Source organism: Danio aesculapii, chromosome 16 (genome assembly GCF_903798145.1).
Source record: "Danio aesculapii chromosome 16, fDanAes4.1, whole genome shotgun sequence".
Lineage (NCBI taxonomy): Eukaryota > Metazoa > Chordata > Actinopteri > Cypriniformes > Danionidae > Danio > Danio aesculapii.
In genome coordinates, this window is record NC_079450.1 from 2,856,326 (window position 1) to 2,878,895 (window position 22,570).

The 22,570-nt window shown below is 39.8% G+C and overlaps 1 protein-coding gene across 1 annotated transcript in view; it reads right to left on the reverse strand.

Moving 5' to 3' along the window:
• Window positions 1-22,570, reverse strand: part of kif13a (kinesin family member 13A) — a 121,763-nt gene that overhangs the window by 15,365 nt on the left and 83,828 nt on the right. Inside the window, 8 exon segments of the mRNA XM_056476084.1 lie at window positions 3,302-3,478; window positions 6,316-6,440; window positions 9,906-9,961; window positions 11,913-12,039; window positions 12,632-12,731; window positions 19,059-19,088; window positions 21,797-21,943; window positions 22,027-22,159. Coding sequence (XP_056332059.1) covers window positions 3,302-3,478; window positions 6,316-6,440; window positions 9,906-9,961; window positions 11,913-12,039; window positions 12,632-12,731; window positions 19,059-19,088; window positions 21,797-21,943; window positions 22,027-22,159 — 895 coding nt within the window.

The window sequence follows — 22,570 nt, forward strand, 5'->3', positions numbered from 1 at the left end:
CACACACACACACACACACACACACTCAAACACATTACTAACATTTACACACCAATCATGCTGTCCATCTAATCACACAGTTCAAATAACAATATTATTTTTATTTTTTATTATCATATTTTTACTATTCGCCCTTCTGTGAAGTTTTAATTCCTCTAATTTTTGCCAAGTGCTGTATACCAGAGCAAGTACACTTTTTACCAGAGTTATTCCTACAGTATTTTTTTTATTCTGGGGAAGTTCTAGTTTCTTTTAGCTGTACTAAAAATATATATTAAAAAAAATTCATTTGCAGTAGCCAATATTGGCCCAATCCCAATTCTACCCCTTAGCCCTTCACCTTAGGCCAGGGCTATTCAATTGGTGGCCCGCGGGCCGAACCTGGCCCCCGAGGGTATTTAATCCGGCCCTCCAAATAGTGTGACCAAGACATCAAAAATAAATTTAGTTGTTGAAAAATATAGCTATGAAGCTATGAAGTGACGTGCGTCTGTTCAATACAGCACGAGCTGCAGTTGAAGGCTGCACAGAGAGTGAGTCACCTGACATTAAGCGAGTGGCGCGAGCAGCCCAAAACATTTGTATATGTTTGTAGAAAAGGCCTGTTGTGCAATGCACTGATACTGTTAATAGGGATGCAACGATTAGCCGATTTCACTATTAACTGTGTTCTGTTGCACGGAACGAAACTGCTGCAATTAAACAAAGTTATGCCAAGTTGGCACCTGTGCGCTAGTTTAAAGTTCTGAGCTTGTAGGCTAATACGCACGCATACAGCGAATAAAGTATAGCAGTGGGCTGTTCCCATATCATGTCTTTTCCACGTGCAAGTTTGTTATTTCTAATGTAAGAATATACGCCAATATGTGGGCGCAAGTGGAGGAACGCGTTCGCGGCTTTCCGGCCGCACGCAGTAGAAAACATCTCACGCTGTAGCGGTTATGTTAGACGAATTATAATTAAAACGATTATGTGTATGAACGCAGATGATAACAGTTAATCTAATTAGCTACTTTGCTAACATAAAGCTTAAATTTACATTAGACGTGATAACCGTGAAACCAGGATTATTCTTCAGACTATATAATCGTACAACCAAAATCTGTAATCGTCCCGAATTGTTACGCAGTTTAAAGCGCAACATATGAAAGTGTCTGAATACAGAAGAAGCTAACTTAAGCAATGCACTGCTTTTGATGTGCTTTAAAATACAACATTTCAATGTTTGTTAAAAAAAAGCCACATTGTACAATGCAGTGATATTGTGTAGATTTAAAATACAATATATTAACATTTTAATGTAGAAAAAGCCAACGTGGGTGTCTTAAGGAGTAAAAATACAACATATGGCCTCTTATATGCTGTTGTGTCTTCACTCATATTGCAAGTCATATCTCTCTGGCCTTTCGTTAGTGATGCTTTTCATGAACTGGCCCCCATGACAAACTAATTGAACAGCCCTGCCTTAGCCCTACCCCTCATTTTGCACGCTCCTGCCAAGGGGAAGGGGTGTCCCAATTCTTTTTATCTTCAAGGCGTAGGGCTAAGGGCAAGGGGCGATAGGGCGAGGGCTTAGGGCAATAGCCTTTCGAACAAAGATTTTTCAGGACCACACTCGAAGTGGTAAGAAAATTAATACACCAGCCACGGCGGCACAGTATTTTTTGTCATTATTACAAATTTTTACGACAAACAAGCATATGTTTTAATATACCCATAACTGCGTTCGTGTTTTACAGTCATGCCAAAAAAAAAAAAAAACGCAAAAAAATAAGAGCATAACTCCTGTACAGCAGTCTCACAACATTCTGACACTCAAATCCCGTCAGACAAGTCTAGTGGCTGAGAATGAGCTGTTTACAGTGTCTGCTATAATGTTAGTGTTGTTTTCTTGTGTTTACATAGATGAATATGGCCACGGTGTAAACACACAGTACAGTTATGATCTTATTGCCACATTAGATCGTCATGATAACATGATATATGAATGTGCAGGTGCTGTAGTGCTGTCCCAATAGAGTATATGCCGAGCTAGTGTGTTTCCCATACTGATAAACTTCCGGTGACCTGTTATTGTGAGTTTTTTCCATTTTATATGGTTCCTTTTACAGCATTGATGTTGTAATGTATTTAAAATACAATCAGTTAAACAGACTTTGGCATTCATTAAATTGCTCAAGTGTAAAATGAGACAAAAAGCCGTTTACCCGCACGCGCCTGTCAGAATCGGCAGGCTAGCGCAGAAGCTCAATTGAATATACTGGGGTAAAATAAATGCTCATATTATAAAGACATGGTGGGGAAAATGTAATGTAATGCAGTGCTTCTTGTACAATCTGAGACCCACTTTATATCAGATATCACTCACAGTGGAGATCGCTGATTTTTAAAGAAAACAGACCTTAAACATGCCAATTTTGCAATGGAATACAGTTCACCGGAAGCGCTTAACCCAGGTTACTGACAAATTAAAAGTCCTATTAGCATGCTTCGGCATATACCCTATCCTTAGGGGTAAATTTTGAAGCCCTTCCCCTTAACATTTGTTTTTAAGGGCCATGGGGAAGGGGAAGGGGTAGGGGTACAAAATAGAATTGGGATAGGGCCATTATTAGCCCCCTTTATTATTATTATTATTATTATTATTATAACCTTTATTCTATCTAGAAAGACACACTGAGATTAAAAATTTCTTTTACAAGAGCATCCTGGTCAATATTAGGCAGTACACATGTCACATGGGTCTAACAGACAACAAACAAAAACAATTAACAGATAACATGAATCACACATTGACAAACAAACTATTCATAACACCTACAAGCCTGTGTGTCAATTTCTAAATCATTTATACTCTTTTTAAAAGCATTTTAGACTTGAAAATATTAGTTTTGGATGGTCTCCAAAACAAACCACTGTCATACAATGACTTGCCCTAACTTTACCCTAATTAACCTAGTTAAGCCTTTTTAATGTCACTTTAAGCTGTATAGAAGTGTCTTGAAGAATATCTAGTCTAATATTATTTACTGTCATCATGACAAAGAGAAAATAAATCAGTTATTAGAGATGAGTTATTAAAACTATTATGATTAGAAATGTGTTGATTTCTCTGTTAATCAGCACTTGGACATTGTTTTAAAAAGGATGAATGGAGGAGGGCTAATAATTATGTCTTCTACTGTATAATCATATAGGCATATATAGAGCTTGGAATATAAGTAAGGAATATTAAGTTGGGAATGAAGGCGAGATGAAGAGTGTAGTGACGAAGATGAAGCAGAGGGCAATGTAGCGAGACCTGTTTGTTGTAGATGTTGACAGCGATCCTCTTGCGCAGCAGCAGCTCCACACAGGCCGGGTGGCTGAGCTGAACCGCTACTTTGACGATCAGGTAAATGCGCTCGTTCGCTGCTGTGATGCGGTTCAGGTGGATGGAGTCGTGGATGGAGGAGTCCCACGAGCACACGGCTGACACCTGACAACATCAACACACACACACACACACACACACACACACACACACACACACACACACACACACATGAATGCATGCATAAACACCCACACACACATATACACATGTGCGCACACACACACACACACACAAAAAACAAGAAAGGCATGAATGACTCAAATTTTCAGCTCCCATTTAAAAATTGAAGTAAAAAACTCACTTTGTTTTACACAATATATACACAAGTACATACAACTCATTCTCAGATTTTTCTGCCCAAAAATAACAGGTAGATTATTTTTATCCTTTTTATAACGCATACTGATTAATTTAATTAGATTAACATATAAACACATTGTTTTGAACAAAATAAATCATAAATAAAAGCAAATAAATGTATAATTTAGCCATTTTTTTATTATTTAGATGCATCAGAGTACTGTGTGTGTTTGTGTGTCTGTTTAAGGCAACTTCATTTTGGGCTCGTAATTATTAAGCGATATTCATTCATTTTCTTTTCAGCTTAGTCCCTTTATTAATCTGGGGTCGCCACAGTGGAATGAACCGCCAACTTATCCAGCATTTGTTTTATGCAGCGGATGCCCTTTCAGCAGCAACCCATCACTGGGAAACTCATACACACTCATTCACACACATACACTATGGACAATTTAGCCTACCCAATTCACCTGTACCACATGTCTTTGGACTGTGGGGGAAACCGGAGCACCCGGAGGAAACCCACGCGAACGCAGGAGGAACATGCAACACAGAAACGCCAACTTACCCAGCCGAGGCTCGAACCAGCGACCTTCTTGCTGTGAGCCAACAGCACTACCTACTGCGCCACTGCGTCGCCTTATTAAGCGATATTTATTTATTTATTTAGTTAGTTCTATTCTTGTCTCATTTATTATTATTATTGTCACTGATTACATTAGATCAGCTTGTAAAATTAAAATATTAAACAAATAAAAGTGCAAATGGAAATTACATTTATAATGCAATTATGCAAATTACAATTATGATGTCACACATTATACAGTGCTCAGCATAAATGAGTCCACCCCCCCCCCCACAAATCTCCCATTTACAGTATGTCCTGCAGCAATATTATTTTTATTATTCTTTAAGTGATCTGCTTGAGGTAGATCTATTTATTTTTATGCTTTTGATGAAGCAGCATTCAACTTAAGCTCTTCAGACCATGCGCCGGACTGTTTCTCAGTGTTTCGCTGCAATGTCTTTAAAAAAAATAATTATTTAGGCCTATTTTCATTATTCATTTATTTTTCAGTATTCGTTTACTGTTATGTGCAATAATTGAGACATAAATGAGATAGTAAAAAATAATCAACAACTAAAAATGTAAATAAAAATGTAAATGAAAACATAAATGAACAAGCTTATTTAATGACTGTCTTAGTCCTATCAAAATAGCAAACACTGAACATCTCTCTATATTCAGGCTAAAAGACTGCTTTATTTATTTATTTAGGCATACTTATTTGTACTGAATGTTTGTGCTTTCATTTTAGTTGTCTTTTATTTCTTCAATTCTACTTTCCAAAATGAATCCTCATTGCACTTAACAAGTTTACACTGATAATAAAGCGTGTTAACAAACTTTTAATGATTAATGAAGGAATTATAATGCTTTGTTTTATAGTTGGGCGACGCAGTGGCGCCGTAGGTAGTGCTGTCGCCTCACAGCAAGAAGGTTCAAGCCTCGGCTGGGTCGGTTGGCATTTCTGTGTGGAGTTTGCATGTTCTCCCTGTGTTGGTGTGGGTTTCCTCCGGGTGCTCCGGTTTCCCCCACAGTCCAAACACATGCAGTACAGGTGAATTGGGTAGGCTAAATTGTCCGTAGTGTATGAGTGTGAATCAGTGTGTGTGGATGTTTCCCAAAGATGGGTTGCGGCTGGAAGGGCATCCGCTGCATAAAACATGTGCTGGATAAGTTGGCGGTTCATTCCGCTTTGGCGACCCCGGATTAATAAAGGGACTAAACCAAAAAGAAAATGAATGAATGAATGTTTTATCGTTTCGTCTTCATTTATAAGTACAGTAGCATATTTACAGCTGCTGTATAGGCTATTTCTGTCCGTTCGCATCTCGTCCCGTTGTGCCCCCTGGTGGCATATTCACAAACTGCGGTCATGCATTAAAAACATGTTCTTACCGCGGCGGCCGTACATGCCACGGCGGTAATGGTCACATTAAACTCTCATCTAGTGTAAATGAATATTTTCTATAGGATGCTATACAACATTATATTTGTGCATATACAGTAGATTAGTCAGTACTGAAGCCAAATCTGGAGCTTATCTAACAAAATAACTTAAAGCAGCGGTTAAAAAATTAGCGGCCCAAATTTATATGTTATAAAAAATATTTAAAAACATTTTCAAAAATAGCAAAAATCACAAGAAGCAAAAAATATATACAATTTTATTGAAATTTTGTAGTTTGCTATTTTTTTTGCAATATTTTGCATGAATTTAAATCTATTATCTTTCCATTTCTCAATATGTTTGGTGACTAAAGTATTATTTTAATAAATATATCTGTTTAATAAATCTGTTTTGTTCAAATGCACCAATATATATTACCCGTATTCACTGAGAAATGAACAAAAATATTCATCTTCAAAATGAGCTGTCCTCAATTATAATGAGCACTGTATATGAATATTATATATAGTTTGTCAATATAAGTTCAGGTTTTAACACTTACATTGTAGCATATCCTATTGTGTTCTTTGACATTATTCACACTGGTTAGTTTACACATAGGAAGCATATATTGGCATGTCCTGATGTATGTGAGTGTAATATGATGAACAGTTATAAACAGACCTCGTCGTCGCTGTGTCTGATGATAGGAAGGTAGAAGAAGGAGCTGCCGTGTTCTTTGGGAAGAATAGAGTTCACACCAGCAGAGTGAGGACCCGTCAGATGATCATTCACCGTCAGATTATCAGCTGAAAACAGACATCAGGCTCTGAGATGAGTTCTTTAACTGAGCCTTTAACGTGAGTAAACGGGTGATATGCACGGGGACTTTTAATTTGATATAAGCCCGCTCAGGCGCTTCTAGTGAACTGCCATAATATTATAAACGCACCACATTTCATATCTGGTTACTTTTAAAAATCACTGATCACTTCCTGATTGAGATACAGTATGAAGTGGTTTTCACACTGGACAAGCAGCACTGCATTCAATTCCATTGTTCCACACGTCTTTAACATAGGGACATTTATTTACCCCAGTATTTTTAATAGAGTTTCTGCGCTAACCTGCTGCTTCTGACGGCGCTCGTGTTTAAACGGCCTTTATTCTCGTTTTACGCTTGAAGAAGTAAATGAATGCTTAAAGGTGCAGTGTGCAAGTTGGACGCCCAGTGGTTGAACTAGGTATTGCACTCCTGTGTCAAAACACATGCAAGCGCAGGTTGCCAGATTGACCATCGAGCCTAAAGGCTGATTTAAAACAAATGCAAGCGCAGGTTGCCAGATTGACCATCAAGCCTAAAGGCTAATTTAAAACACATGCAAGCGCAGGTTGCCAGATTGACCATCAAGCCTAAAGGCTGATTTAAAACACATGCAAGCGCAGGTTGCCAGATTGACCATCGAGCCTAAAGGCTGATTTAAAACACATGCAAGCGCAGGTTGCCAGATTGACCATCGAGCCTAAAGGCTGATTTAAAACACATGCAAGCGCAGGTTGCCAGATTGACCATCGAGCCTGAAGGCTGATTTAAAACACATGCAAGCGCAGGTTGCCAGATTGACCATCGAGCATGAAGGCTGATTTAAAACACATGTAAGCGCAGGTTGCCAGATTGACCATCGAGCCTAAAGGCTGATTTAAAACACATGCAAGCGCAGGTTGCCAGATTGACCATCGAGCCTAAAGGCTAATTTAAAACACATGCAAGCGCAGGTTGCCAGATTGACCATCGAGCCTAAAGGATGATTTAAAACACATGCAAGCGCAGGTTGCCAGATTGACCATCGAGCCTAAAGGATGATTTAAAACACATGCAAGCGCAGGTTGCCAGATTGACCATCGAGCCTAAAGGCTGATTTAAAACACATGCAAGCGCAGGTTGCTAGATTGACCATCGAGCCTAAAGGCTGATTTAAAACACATGCAAGCGCAGGTTGCCAGATTGACCATCGAGCCTAAAGGCTAATTTAAAACACATGCAAGCGCAGGTTGCCAGATTGACCATCGAGCCTAAAGGCTGATTTAAAACACATGCAAGCGCAGGTTGCCAGATTGACCATCGAGCCTAAAGGCTGATTTAAAACACATGCAAGCGCAGGTTGCCAGATTGACCATCGAGCCTAAAGGCTGATTTAAAACACATGCAAGCGCAGGTTGCCAGATTGACCATCGAGCCTAAAGGCTGATTTAAAACACATGCAAGCGCAGGTTGCCAGATTGACCATCGAGCCTAAAGGCTGATTTAAAACACATGCAAGCGCAGGTTGCCAGATTGACCATCGAGCCTAAAGGCTGATTTAAAACACATGCAAGCGCAGGTTGCCAGATTGACCATCGAGCCTAAAGGCTGATTTAAAACACATGCAAGCGCAGGTTGCCAGATTGACCATCGAGCCTAAAGGCTGATTTAAAACACATGCAAGCGCAGGTTGCCAGATTGACCATCGAGCCTAAAGGCTGATTTAAAACACATGCAAGCGCAGGTTGCCAGATTGACCATCGAGCCTAAAGGCTGATTTAAAACACATGCAAACGCAGGTTGCCAGATTGACCATCGAGCCTAAAGGCTGATTTAAAACACAAGCAATCGCAGGTTGCCAGATTGACCATTGAGCCTAAAGGCTGATTTAAACCATGTTCGAACTAAAAGCAACGGCACCCGATACAAGGAATGTTTTCCATATTAAAAGGAGTTTTTGTCCTAACCAACACCTTGAATTGATATATTAGAAACGGCTATAATTTCTAACAGCTGAACAACAGAACACTGACAATGATCACCTCAGGTACACCTCATGTGCTTTATTCAGTGGTAAATGCTAACAATGTGAGTTTGAAGCCATTTTACATCACATTTATTGCCATATACTGAAAGCAGCAGCAGATAGTTCACCTCAGATCTGGAAAATAAAATAAACGGTTTAAAACTGAACTTTAAACTGTAAAATAATGCAAACCAACACATATCAGTAATTCAGCATCTACATTTATTATTGTTAAAGAGGTTTAATATGTATTCATTACATCATAAACCTTACCATTTTGTCGAGGTGCAGTGAGTGCACTATTTTGTGCTTCTGAATGGCTGTATTTACATTTCTGTCATGTTTCGTCTTGTGCTAACAGCCAAATTGATATCACTGCAAAACCCCTCACATAGTGTGTTGTTAGGACATGGTGTTACAATGTAACCTGCTCACCTTATGTCTCCTAATATTTATATTATTTTATTAATTAATAACCTCATGTGGAACTCTGAATCTGCGTCTCATTTTAGAGTCTGCTACTGTCCACCACAGGTCACATTTCAGTCACGGATGTACACGTTAAGAGCCTTCATGACTGAATGAATGGATGAAATACGCCGTTTTCCATCAAGGCAACCCAGGGTACTGAAATATAATTGGCTAAACTGGCATTGAGGAGAACACATTTTCAAAGCAGAATATCTGACTTCAGCATAGTTTCTTAGGTAAACTAGAATGTTCACTGAGCATGTTTCTGAAATATCTGCACACATATTATGGTGTTTTTATATTTTAGAAGAGTCTAAAACGTACATACAGCACCTTTAAGTCTATTTACCTGGTCATATTTTAATTACATTACATTATTAATGCTGTAAAATAAACCATATGAAATTGACAATAGTTATCGGTGGCTGAAAAACATTAAAGATTTTCTTTTTTAGACTGTTCAGCACTGTTGTGATTGTGCGAATAAACCTTCTTGAGGAAATGTTCAGCTGTGGGTGATCTGTCCTTTTACTGGCAAAACTAATGCTTTAGAATGTAAACCGATATTTGCTACTGACACAGTACAACAATAGACAGAAGGGGTAAGGGATAGTTCACCCAGAAATTAATATTTACTCTCTATTTACTCTCAGTCAAGTGGATTTAAACCTTTATAAGTTTCTTTCTTTCTGTTGAACACTAAAGACGCTGTTGAACACTAAAGACGATATTTTGAACAAAGCTGTAACCATTGATTTCCAGGAAAATCAAATACTATGGAAGTAAATGGTTACAGGTTTCTAGCATTCTTCAAAATATCTTCTTTTGTGTTCAACAGAGCAAATAATCTCATAAAGGTTGGAAACAAGTAAATGTTGACAGAATTTTCCTTTTTGGGTGAACTAAATTCCTTTGAAACCCTTTCGATCCCTTTAAAACTCTTTTAAAAGGCTGATAAAGATCAGCATCTCTCACCATTCAGATCCAGGAACAGCACAGGAATATGAGCCTCCATGCCAGCAGGAGGAACCCTGGAGCAATAAAACAAACACAATAATGCATATTCATTTTAAAACAGATTTTACAATCAGCTGGCCATTTTACTGTCTACACTATACATCCTAAAATGAATGATTCTTGACCATTCACACCTACTGGGCATGTGTGTGTATTGCATGCATTCATATTTGCAATCTACTAGTTGTATAAACATTCCACAACTGGTAAACTGCAATTATGCCCACTTGAACCGGATGTTGCAGAGACTTATTTCAGTACGTTGATGTACTTCTAAATGAAATAGAATTGTTGAACAGCTTTCTTTTGTGAATCATTCCCTTGTAGCAAACTAACGGTAAGATGTGCATGGTTCAGAATATTGACAAGTAAAAATAATGCCTCGTTTTTTTCTTAAAACTAGCAAAATAATCTGCCAATGGGGTAAGCAACATAATCTTGTTTTCTCTTTGAAATAATATAATTAGATTTATCCCACAGGCAGATTATTTAACTTGTTTTAAGAAAAAAAAACTCTTAATTTTGACTAACAATTTCTGAAAACAAGTGTAGTTTTACTAATTACTGTCCTGAAAACAAATGTAGTACAGATCTCTTTGAAAAAGCATTTATTTGAGTCTGTCACCAGAATGTCTGATCAGATTTTCACTCATTCATAGTGTTTTAAAGACTAAGAGCTGTATTTTAAGGGGGGTGGCGGGGGGGGACAATGGGTCAGGTGCATGATCTAATCTAGAGAGCTCAAATCTCTTCGAAAAAGCATTTATTTGAGTCTGTCACCAGAATGTCTGATCAGATTTTCACTCATTCATAGTGTTTTAAAGACTAAGAGCTGTATTTTAAGGGGGTGGGGGGGGGGGGGGTGGTGCTGATGACTCTCAAATCTACTTTCCTATTAAATCTAGGGATCAATCCTCCCTTCAGGCTTTGTTTAATTGTTTGGCTGATGTGAAATGTTGGTTAGCAAATAACTTTCTCCAGCTGAATGAAGACAAGTGTGAATTCATTGTTTTTGGCCAAAAAGGTTTGGATTCTAATGGCGATCTGACATTGCTTCCTGGAAAAATACATTCCTCTGTAAAAAGTCTTGGTGTCATCTTTGACTCTGAGCTAAAATTTGATCGGCAAATTAATGCGGTTGTCAAAAATAGTTTTTTTCTATTTTAGATATATTGCCAAGCTGAAGTCTGTCCTCTCTTTCAGTGATTTGGAGAAAGTTTTTCATGCTTTCATCTCTTCTCGACTGGACTATTGCAATGTATTGTATCTGGGTGTGAGTCAGGCCTCTCTCTCGCGACTGCAGCTGGTCCAGAACGCAGCTGCCAGGCTCTTAACAGGCACAAAAAAACGAGAACACATTACACCTGTACTGGCTTCCCTACACTGGCTGCCAATCCAGTTTAGAATTCAGTACAAAGTTCTGTTGTATGTTTTTAAATCACTCCATGGCCTGGCCCCTGAGTATATTTCTGAGCTAATTAATATACACCAACCTGTGAGATCTCTTCGCTCTAAGGACTGTCTCTATCTGCAAGTTCCACGATCACGCTTAAAATGACGAGGTGATAGAGCTTTCTCAGTAGCAGCTCCAAGACTCTGGAACGATCTTCCACTCTCCTTAAGTACGTTTTATGTGTTTTTTGTACAGCACTTTGGTACCCATTGTGGTTTGTTGAAAGTGCTATAGAAATAAATTGAGTTGAGTTGAGTTTGGGGGGGTGGGGGGGTGGGGGTGGGGGGGCAATGGGTCAGGTGCATGATCTAATCTAGAGAGCTCAAATCTCTTTGAAAAAGCATTTATTTGAGTCTGTCACTAGACCGTCTGCTCAGATTTTCCCTCATTCATAGTGTTTTCAAGACTAAGAGCTGTATTTTAAGGAGGGGAAAACTGTCTGTGGACCAGGCGCATGATCTAATCTAGAGAGCTCAAATTTCCTCAAAAAAGCATTTATTTGAGTCTGTCACCAGTGTGCCGGGGCTCCTGGGATCCCGCTGGCTGGAGCCGGGACCAGTACCGCGTTCCTCTCTTCTGTCAGTCCGACCCACTGCTCCACCAGCCGGGCTTCTCGCTCTATGTCTTCCTCAGATTTTTCTGAAAACACATAATTAAAGAACAACAGCTCAGATGTTGTATGTTGAGAGTTGATCTGTCAGGTTTGTGTCCTCCTCAAACGTCTCCTGTGTGTAACACTAGTTTCTTCCACATCATCTCCTCACAAAGCCTTCTGTTCTGATGTGATGTTTGACTGTTGTAGCTGTGAAATAACTAATCATTCAGCGGAATGATATGGAGCTGTAATGCGCTCTAAACCTGCCGGAACTACTTTATCTGACAATAACCAAATGTTAGAATGCTCATCAGCCAATCAGAATCAAGCATTCAACAGCCAAGTAGTATAATTCAAAATAATTTAGCTTTAATGTACTCAATCTACAAACTAAAATAATCAGATACAAACTAAATGAGAATATATGGCCAAATCATTTGACTCTGCTTATGTAGTCAAGTCAAGTTGAGCTTTATTGCCAGTTAACCACAAGTGTGGATGCACATGTCTGTGTGTACATGTTCAATGAAATGTATTTGTGTATGTTTTGTCCTTGGATGGTTGACATCAATGTAAGATGGAGTTTAAGTACAGTGCCCGGTGCATATATAAAAAGCAGGCGCTCTGAACACAGACCTGGTTTGTTGAGGATCTTCTTGATCTGCTCCTCCAGGTATTCTCTGCGTTTGATAAGCGCGTCTGACCAGCGGTCGCGAACACAGTTCAGATCCTCTTCCTGCTCGCAAACAGCACAGCAAATATCAGAGAGCAAAACACACACAACACTAGGGCTGCACATATCGATAAACTATCATTTCACAAGATCACACTTGCAATAGTTTCAGAATAAGGCGTATTTGGCGTGCTGTCCGGGGAGAGGGCTCTGAGCTCGGCGAAGACACCCAAACTCGAGTTATTCCTCTTATCAGGAAACAGAGGAATTGGGATTCGAGCGAAGTATCTAGCCCGGCCACAGAACGCTCCCCCCGGGATTGTAATGCTTAAGAGGTGAGGTGTCGGGGTGGTGGAGGGATGCTAAAGTTGTGAGATGCTGCAGGTAAGACAGCTTTGGTATATATAGGGGTTTGGTCAAGAACTGATTGGATAATAGGATAATTGTCAATGACGTATTTGATACTGAAACTTCTGCGCGTGCTCCTCCCCAAATTTGTTTATAAAACATCACTAATCGCAATAATAGTATATTTTCGCATGATATTTGTCCAGTATTGTGCAGCCCTATACGACACACAGATCTCAGAAACTCTGCTATAATTTACTCTGGCTCAGCAAAGTCAAAAGAAGCTGCAAGAAGCTGGAGAAAGAATCTGGAAATGAAAATGCACGACCCTCCGATCAATCCACTGAGGACATCATAACAAAGCATGTTCATCTCACAGCGTGTCTACAGCAAACACCAGTATGAGCTTGATGAATTATTAAAATAGGCTAGTACAGTTTTATTGAAAGTGTTGCTTTTACTGACAAAATGTAATGTGTATTTATATCGCGCATTTATCATGTATGGCTATACACCCAAAGCGCTTCACAGTCATGAGGGGGGTCTCTCTACACCAACACCAGTGTTCAGCCACAGGACATATAGCTATAGGTGGAGTGGAGAGACAGTGATAGAGCCAATTCAGTGAATGGGATGATTGGGAGACCATGCTGGATTAGGGCCAGTGGAGTAGAGCTGTAATCGGGCCATAAAAGTTAGGCCCGATAGGGCATGAGCCCGGCAGAACTAGGCCCGAGCCTGACGAGTACATTTTGATTGACAGCTTTTTAAAAGCCCGAACCTGTTTACAGCCCGACATTATTCAAATGTGCACATGAATACAGATCTTTTCAGAGTCATTTATCTGTGTTTTAACATCATTTATTCATAACAAACGTAGGCTATAGGCTACTTGGAAGTTGGAACACAGAAATAAAATAAGTCCTCTGTAACATCTCAGCACTCTAAACAGGCCTAGGTACATACACTTAGCCTTTAAATTGGCCAACACACCAATAAAAATAAGTCTTTCTTAACTAATTAAATTAAATGATAAATGATGACGTGGATTTGGCAGAACTGAAATTAAGATAAAGGCTCTGCGAGATCTGTTTCGCCACTTCTCTTCACAATCTGGCATTAAGGCGACGGTGAAGCTGAATAATAAAACAATAATGCCAACATTAGCCTATATACTCCGTCTACATTATGATTTTTTGTTTAATTTATATTTAGTTATAGTTTGAAAATACTTTACTCACCAATATTAGGCTACGTGTTTTTGTGGAGGAACATTATTGAATCCACTGTAAATGGCTTTAGCGCAGTCCTGTGCTCACTGATGGTGCATCTAACAGCACTGAACCCCCTCTCTCTGCTGGTGCTACCGACCAGGATGCATAGTACTGTTCTGGCTAATTTTGCAAGTTTTGGGTAGGATTGTTTGTTCATCTTCCACCAGCCAAGGACATCCATTTCATTTTCCATGACAGCGGTTTCAATGTAGCGAGTCATCTTCCCTGTCAGCTTGCTGTACATTGCTGTTTAGCACTCTACATGCAGTGTATGAGCTACCGCTGAAATACCTTGGCGGTTTGAATGACCGTTCTTATTGAATTGGTGGCTGGCCTGACCGCAGTCTCATTTGTAACAAAGTTGTAACAAACTAATAGATTACCTTCTCGTGCTAATCGAAATGCATCACATAACTGTTGATTTACTGCGCAAGCCCAAGCCTGGCCCGACCACGTCTGAAATGATAGAAATTAAGCGTGAACCCACCCGAACCCGTCGTGTCCCAACGGGTCCCGTGGGGTTCGGGCAAAGATCTTCAGCTCTACAGTGGAGGTAATTTGGCCAGGACACCAGGGTTACGCAGTTATTTTTGACGACCACAGAGAGTCAGGACCTCGGTTTAACGTCTCACCTGAAAGACGGTGCTCACTAACAGTATAGTGTTCCCTTCACTTTACTGGGGCATTAGGACTCACACAGAAATGCCAACTGGCCCAGCCGGGGTTCGAACTACTTGAACTCCTTGTTGTCAGGCCATAGTGCAAACCACTGAGCCACCATACCACCCAATGTTTATACAGTCACTACTACATAAAATATCTATATATTTTGTTTAGTGTACTTACTGCCGCCATTATTTCAATCTTATTTGTTTAAATATTTGACATTTGCATGATTCAAAATGTATCATACAAAAACTGTCAACATAGAATATTTATATTTTATAATATGCTTTTAGACATTAAAAAGGGGTTCAAAAAGAAAAAGACATTATCAAATAATGCATAAAATAAAACAGAAATTAACATTTTACATTCCAATGACATCAAAACATGCATAATCCAGAGAACTATTAATAACTATAAAATGTATATGCATTCATACATTCATTTTCCTTCGGCTTAGTCCCTTATTTATCAGGGGTCGCCACAGTGGAATGAACCACCAACTATTCCAGCGTATGTTTAACACAGCGGATGCCCTTCCAGCTGCAACCCAGTACTGTGAAACACCCATACACTCATTCACACACTCATACACTACGGCCAATTTAGTTCATCAATTCCCCTTTAGCGCATGTGTTTGGACAAAGGGGGTAACCAGAACACCCGGAGGAAACCCACACCAACACGGGGAAAACATGCAAACTCCACACAGAAACGCCAACTGACCCAGCCGGGACTCGAACCAGCGACCTTCTTGCTGTGAGGCCACAGTGCTAACCACTGAGCCACCATGCCACCCAATGTGTGTAGTCACTACTATATAAAATATCTATATATTTTGTTTAGTGTACTTACTCACTAAAAAACCTTACAATATGCTTACATTATTATTCAAAATGCATGTTTTTTTTTACTTGATTTAGTTTTAATTTATATGGACACAAAAGTGACATTTTTTTTAAAAGATTTACTTTTGGCCCTTTTTAGATAGGACAGTATTAAGACAGGAAGCGAAGTTGGAGAGAGAGAGGGGGGTAGGGAAATGTCCTTAAGCCGGGATTTGAACTCAGGACGCCCTGACGTGCTACTGCACCACATGTCGTCGCGCTAACCACTAGGCTATTGCGCTGACACAAAAGTGAAATTTCCTGTACCTTTGTTACATAAATATCTTCAGACGTCTAACATGCTAACTGTATTTATATTGTACACACAATAACCTAACACAGTTCTGATGGATTTGTTTTGTTTTATCAGCCTAATGATAGCTTGCTTGACTGATAGTGACAGATCTTTGGATCTCATCTTGAGAGTTGACAGTAACAGATTTCAAATGCAAATAACACACTTGAAATGAACTCTGGACCTTTTATCTGCTCACTGTAATTTGGGATAATGAGGGAACAACACACACCTGGCCTGAACAGCTGAGAAGCCAATTGTCCAATTACTTTTGGTCCCTTAACAAGTGGGAGGCACATATGCAAACTGTTGTAATTTCTACAGAATTCACCTGATTGGGATGTAAATACCCTCAAATTAAAGCATTTAAAGCACATCTTGTTCGTTTCATTTCAAATCAATTGTGTTGGCGTACAGAGCCAAAAATGTTAGAATCAGGGCTTGACATTAAACACCCGCCAAATGCAGGAAGATTTCAGCTCTGGCGGGTTAGACAGTCACTTCCACTAGTCACTTTGGCTGTTTGAAAACTATTTTAAGTTGTAGTTTTCTTAAAAGCAGGGTTCGACAATAAGGATGACCCAACATGCGTGCAAATGCGATCTTAGAATCGAGAAGCAGTGATTTTGTTCGCAAACATTTCCCAGGTTTTCCCAATGTCCCTCCTCCTTCTGAGGTTGACAATATTTTATGTCTTGAAGCAAGCAGTAAAGGCTTAATCTCTCAATTAATCAGTATATATGCCAATTTACAGTCTTTTCCAGTTCACAGTCTCTGAACCAGCTGGTCTGCGGACCTTAATATTGAAAGAGACCAAGATACATGGGAAGCAGCTCTGGACAGGATTTATTCCTCATCTATCTGCGCACGTCACTGCCTCATTCAGTGTGAAGTGGTTCACCAAGTACACTGGTCGAAATGTAGGCACTGATCGACCCAACTATTGATCCGGAGTTTGATAGGTGTCATTCGGGTTTAGGTACTTTATCCCGTATGTTTTGGACAGGCCCAGCTCTTTCCTCATTTTGGGGCTCAGTATTTCAGTCTCTTTCAACCATTACTTCTATAGATATAGCACCATCACCCATTATTGGCCTGTTTGGTGTGACGCCTGATAATTATACATTACCCACTTACCTTTTAAACTTTGTGGCCTTTCTTACTTTGCTTGATAGGCGTGTCATTTTATTAAACTGGAAGAGCCCTCAGCCACCCTCGCATGTACGGTGGCTGAAAGATGTTTTGTATTTTGTAAAACTAGAGAAGATTAGATTTGTCAAAATTTGGAGCGCCCTTTCTTCTTATATTAAAACTCTCCAGCTAGATCTAGACGAATAACCCCAGCCCTTGATAATAATAATAATACATCAGTTTGTAATCTTTCATTACTTGAAATGTAACACTGATATTATTGTATAAATGTAGACATCTGCCTCGCATTATTTGCGTAATTTGTGTTTATCTTATTATTATTACCATTTATTTATTTATTTTATTATTTGAATTCTATTATTATTTCTGTAAGGGTTGTTTGATATGTTTGTAAAGTGGAAAAATGTTAAATAAATCATGAACAAAAAGAATCGAGAAGCAGCACATCTAACAAAACTAATAGTGTTCACACGAGCAAAAGAAAGCAGGTGAATACTGAATGAGAGGATGATGTGATGCGCACATCAAATTTTGAAAAACCGTGCGCGCTCCCGTTTCCTTGCGTGAAGCAACCGCGCCTAGAAACGCAAGTGGTGTGATCTGTTCTCATTCAAATAGACCAGACAAAAAGTTATGCTCATGCACACACAGTCTTGCAGCTTTCAAGAGCTCCAGATTTGTCTTTTTGTAAGCAGCACCATTCTTTGAACAGATTATTAATGGGCCTAACGTTAATCGTGTGTGTGTGATCATCCTATATTACCACACACGGTATGTTTTTCACCTGCTTTCTTTTGCTTACAGTTATTTTTGTTAATATGGTTTAATTATCATTTTTTTACAATAACATTGCTTAAATGGGAATAACTCCCCATTTATGTGTTGTTAACTGGTGATCTGGGACCTTTAGCCAGGACAGATTACTGTGCATATTTTAGATACATGATTAAAGAAATGTTTTGTTAAATAAAAAGTATAGTATACATCTATATTTTGCTTGTTTTGACTGAAATTTTGGGGCTAAGAAATATTTATTTATATTTGTAGAGATAAATTTGGTAAATCCTTAACTTTGAGCTCTGAAAAGTCATGTGACATAAAAACTAATTGTAATACTATGAAACCATGACCCATTTGCACATGCTCATTGGGCAAGCTCAAACACGACACACAAAAAGTGAAGGCATGTGGACATAATACAATCTAAATCAGGTCATTTCAGCATGTCAAAGTCAAATTTATGCATATAAAATGTATTTTCCCAACAACCAACAAGTGAGTGGCTAGTGATGTTGTAAATCTGCTAGCCACAGTGGCTGGTGATCAAAAAAGTTCATGTCAAGCCCTGGTTAGAATAGTGTCGATGTCCCAATATTTACAGACCCAACTGTATTTAAGCAATTCTGTAATAATTAAGTGTGTTTTCATAGTCTTTACTGCATTATTTTGATGGTCGCATGCAGTGTAGACACGCTGAGACTCAGATATGAAGCCAAGCAACCAAACTCAATACCAAAAGAAAACTGAACAGATGAATAAATTAAATCCAGATGAAGCATTCACACATTGATTGAGTGCTCTTTAATAAACTCAAACATGCAGAAATCATGCAGCCATGCAGATCAACATTTGACTGCACTCGCATGTGTGTGTGTGTGTGTGTTAAGGATTAGAGTATTAATGCATGATTATGATCTTCATTTCCACTGCGTGTGTCTCTTGTCTCAAAGCACATGCGTGTGGACAGACAGACAGACAGACAGAATACCTGATAACTATCCATATCGCCATCTTCCTCCTGCCAGAGAAAATACAGTCTGTCACACACACACTCACTCATTCACACACACACACACTGCCTGCTAAAGTGAAGCAATGCATTGCTTCAAACACCTTCACTAGGAGTCTTTAAAGATGCTTCCAGAAAGATTTCATGCTGATGCAGTGACAACAATCATAAGAAGATGCATTGGGTCATTTTAACACACTTAACCCAGAGGATACATCATAATATTAACCACAGCAGTTTTAAATGTTTTTCTTTTTTATTCCAGCCAAACTAAAGCTACATTCACACTGACAGATGAACAGATCATGGTCCCTAATGTCTTGTTTACACTGAGTGCTCAGTACGGGTCACCTTTATCAGGCTTGTGTCTCAGCCAAATGGTACCCTTTCGGTAGGTGTGGTGTATGACAGAAAGCTGCAGTCGACGTCATTGAAGTTCACATATCATATGAAAAGCACTTCTTACTAAACAGACGCTTTATACTCATAAATACTTGTCTATAAATGTTCATTACTAACCTTTCTTTGAACATGATCTGATTATAAATGCAGATCAATGATAGCCTACTCTAATGTCTGCAATTATATGAGAAAAATAAAATAAATGAACATATATGAACACATACAGACCCTTACAGTCTCTGATATGTTACCAATTACAGAAAAACTACAGAGCAGACATTTAGTCCTTATTTGGGTTCAAAAACAACACGCAACATATACAGTAGCCGTGCAAACCTCTCATCTGTATCTGTAATCTTCAGCAGCACATGTAGCCTCGGTTAGAGAGTAATTCCTTCATTCTGAGTTCATAATAGTCCAGAAGGTGAAGATAATAGTTCAACATGGCAGTTTGTTCATGTTTTAGGTTGCTGAAAGAATCATTTGCTCCTTTGTTTTTTCAAGCGTCACTCTCACGTTTGTCCGTTTCTGAAAGGATCGGATGTCAGAAGCTCTTCAATAATCATGTGCACGTTATTATCATCAGTTCGTTATTTCAAATATAGACACGTGACGAGTGCATGTAAGTCTCTAGAGAAAGCGAAACCGCTCGCGCTTTTAGACAGCCCCGTAAATATGAGCAGGACACAGGGTAGATTCTGCTCTTCTTCTTGGCTTTATGGCTGTTCATCAAGACGACGACAAGGTTTGTTTGAGTTTGGGTCGACCATGGCTCATTATTATATGTATATATTATTATGGTGTAATGTTTCGGCTGTGCATTTAAAAATGGCGCTTCCTTTGTTTTCATTCTCCTGCTTGTGCACACACTAGTGATGCTTCTCTGTAAACCAATACACCTGTAGCAACCGGGGGGGATGGGGGGGATGCGTCCCCCTCACTTTTAGAGACAGACCATTTAGAAACAGGTGATTAAGAATGTAAACCTTTGGATTTCATATAGCTGCCACCCCCCCACACACTTTTAAAATGTCCACTACACCGCTGACCAATAGCATTCAGCAGCATGTCTCGCTCTGCCTTTTGGTACCCTTTTGGAAAGGATACCCAAAAAGGGGTACAACACGGTTCGATTTTTGGTAACTTTTGAGAGTGGAAAAGGCCATAAAAGCATACCGAACCATTCTGTACTGTACCACTTAGGGTGCTTTGACACCTGCCTTATTTAGTTTGGGTGAATCGCTAGAGTTTGTTTCCCTCTTGGTGCGGTTGGTTTGGGCAGGTGTGAATGTAGCAATCACACTCGAGTGTGCACCAAAAGCGGACCAAAACAGCACCCCTATTTCTAATGAACCCTGGAGCGGTTCGTTTGGGGTGAGAGCATGATCTGAACTAAAGCAGACCCAACTGCAAAAAGTTCTGCGCCTTTTGGACTAATCCAGCTGTCGTAGTCCGATGCGCTGTCCCATCTTATGGGGTGTGGAGGAAAAACACTTGTTGGCAGCGCCTTACCCTGTTTTAAACAAGGGGGGTAATCCATCATTAGTTGATGGATCGTTGGTAATATTTCCGTAAAATGACCATGTCGCAGTTTAGCTAAATTATTTCACACCGTCTCCTAACGTCTTTGGCGATTACAATACATTAAAAGATTGTTTTCCAGCCGCAGCTGTGCTTCATTCTCCAAATGTATAGTTGTGTAAAGTGATGTTTATATAGTATACTATGAGCAGGGATATTATCAGCCAGAGCAGCGACATTTTGTGTCTGCTGGTTTGTTTACTTGCGGGAGTTCCATTTGCATTTTCCCGCATGTTAATTCTGACCAATCGAAAAGCAGTTTAGGAAATACGCTCAATAACATCTGCCCAATGAGTGATGTGGATTTTGTCACATGACTGCATTTTGGTTCTTTTGAACTGGTTCGGACCAAAGCGATCAGTGTGGTGTGAGAAAGACCTAAAACGGCAGAGAAATGCTACGATGGATCATTTGTTGCCCTTGATCCGGACCAAATGAACCGAACCACAGATGTGAAAACACCCATAGTGGAAACAGGTCAAAAGTGACCCACATGTGCAAAAGTATAATTACGGACCACCTACAGTATCAAACATCGCTGTGTGATGTGTATAAAGCATGTTGTCAGATTAAAGTATGTGTGTTATGGTTCATGGTTATGGTGTGTGTGTGTCACAGACCTGATAGCTGTCCAGAGGGCTCTGTTGTTTAGTGGAGTGTGTGTGTGTCACTGACCTGATAGCTGTCTAGAGGGCTCTGTAGTTTAGTGGTGTGAGTGTGTGTGTGTCACTGACCTGATAGCTGTCCAGAGGTCTCTGTAGTTTAGTGGAGCGCGCAGTAACACAGCCGATGGAGACGGAGAGAACAGCCTCCACCAGCAGAGGGAGCGTCCCTGAGTGCTGCACCGGCTGAACACACACCTGCAGCCGCCGTGAGTGGCCCTATTTGCACACACAGACACACACATATACTGTAGAGTGTGTTTTTTGTGTTTTTCCTCCTGGTGTGTGTGTGTGTGTGGTACCTGGCGCAGCTGAAACACTCCTCCAGTGCTGGAGTCTTTAGTGCTGTGCAGCTCCACAGACGAGTACTCGCCCTGCTCATTCAGCTCCTGGATGGAGACCCACAGCTCGATACTGCGGGACACCTCACTCCAGCTGCACACACACAAACACACACACACAAATGAGAAACACACACATAAAAAACACACATACTCTCATAGACACATATGACCATGCACACACACACACAAATGAGAAACATAAACATATGAAAAACACACACTCACATAGCATGCGCTACACATGAGCATGCGCACACATACACACACACTCACACAGATGAGAAACACACACATGAAAAACACACACTCACATAGACACACATGAGCATGCACGCGCACACATGCACACACACACACACACACACACACACACACACACACACACACACACACACACATACAGTACAAATATGAAAAGTGCACACAACAAACACACACATATACACACTCACTCTCATTCTGCCACTCACATCTCTATCATTCTTTCTAACAAACACACAGG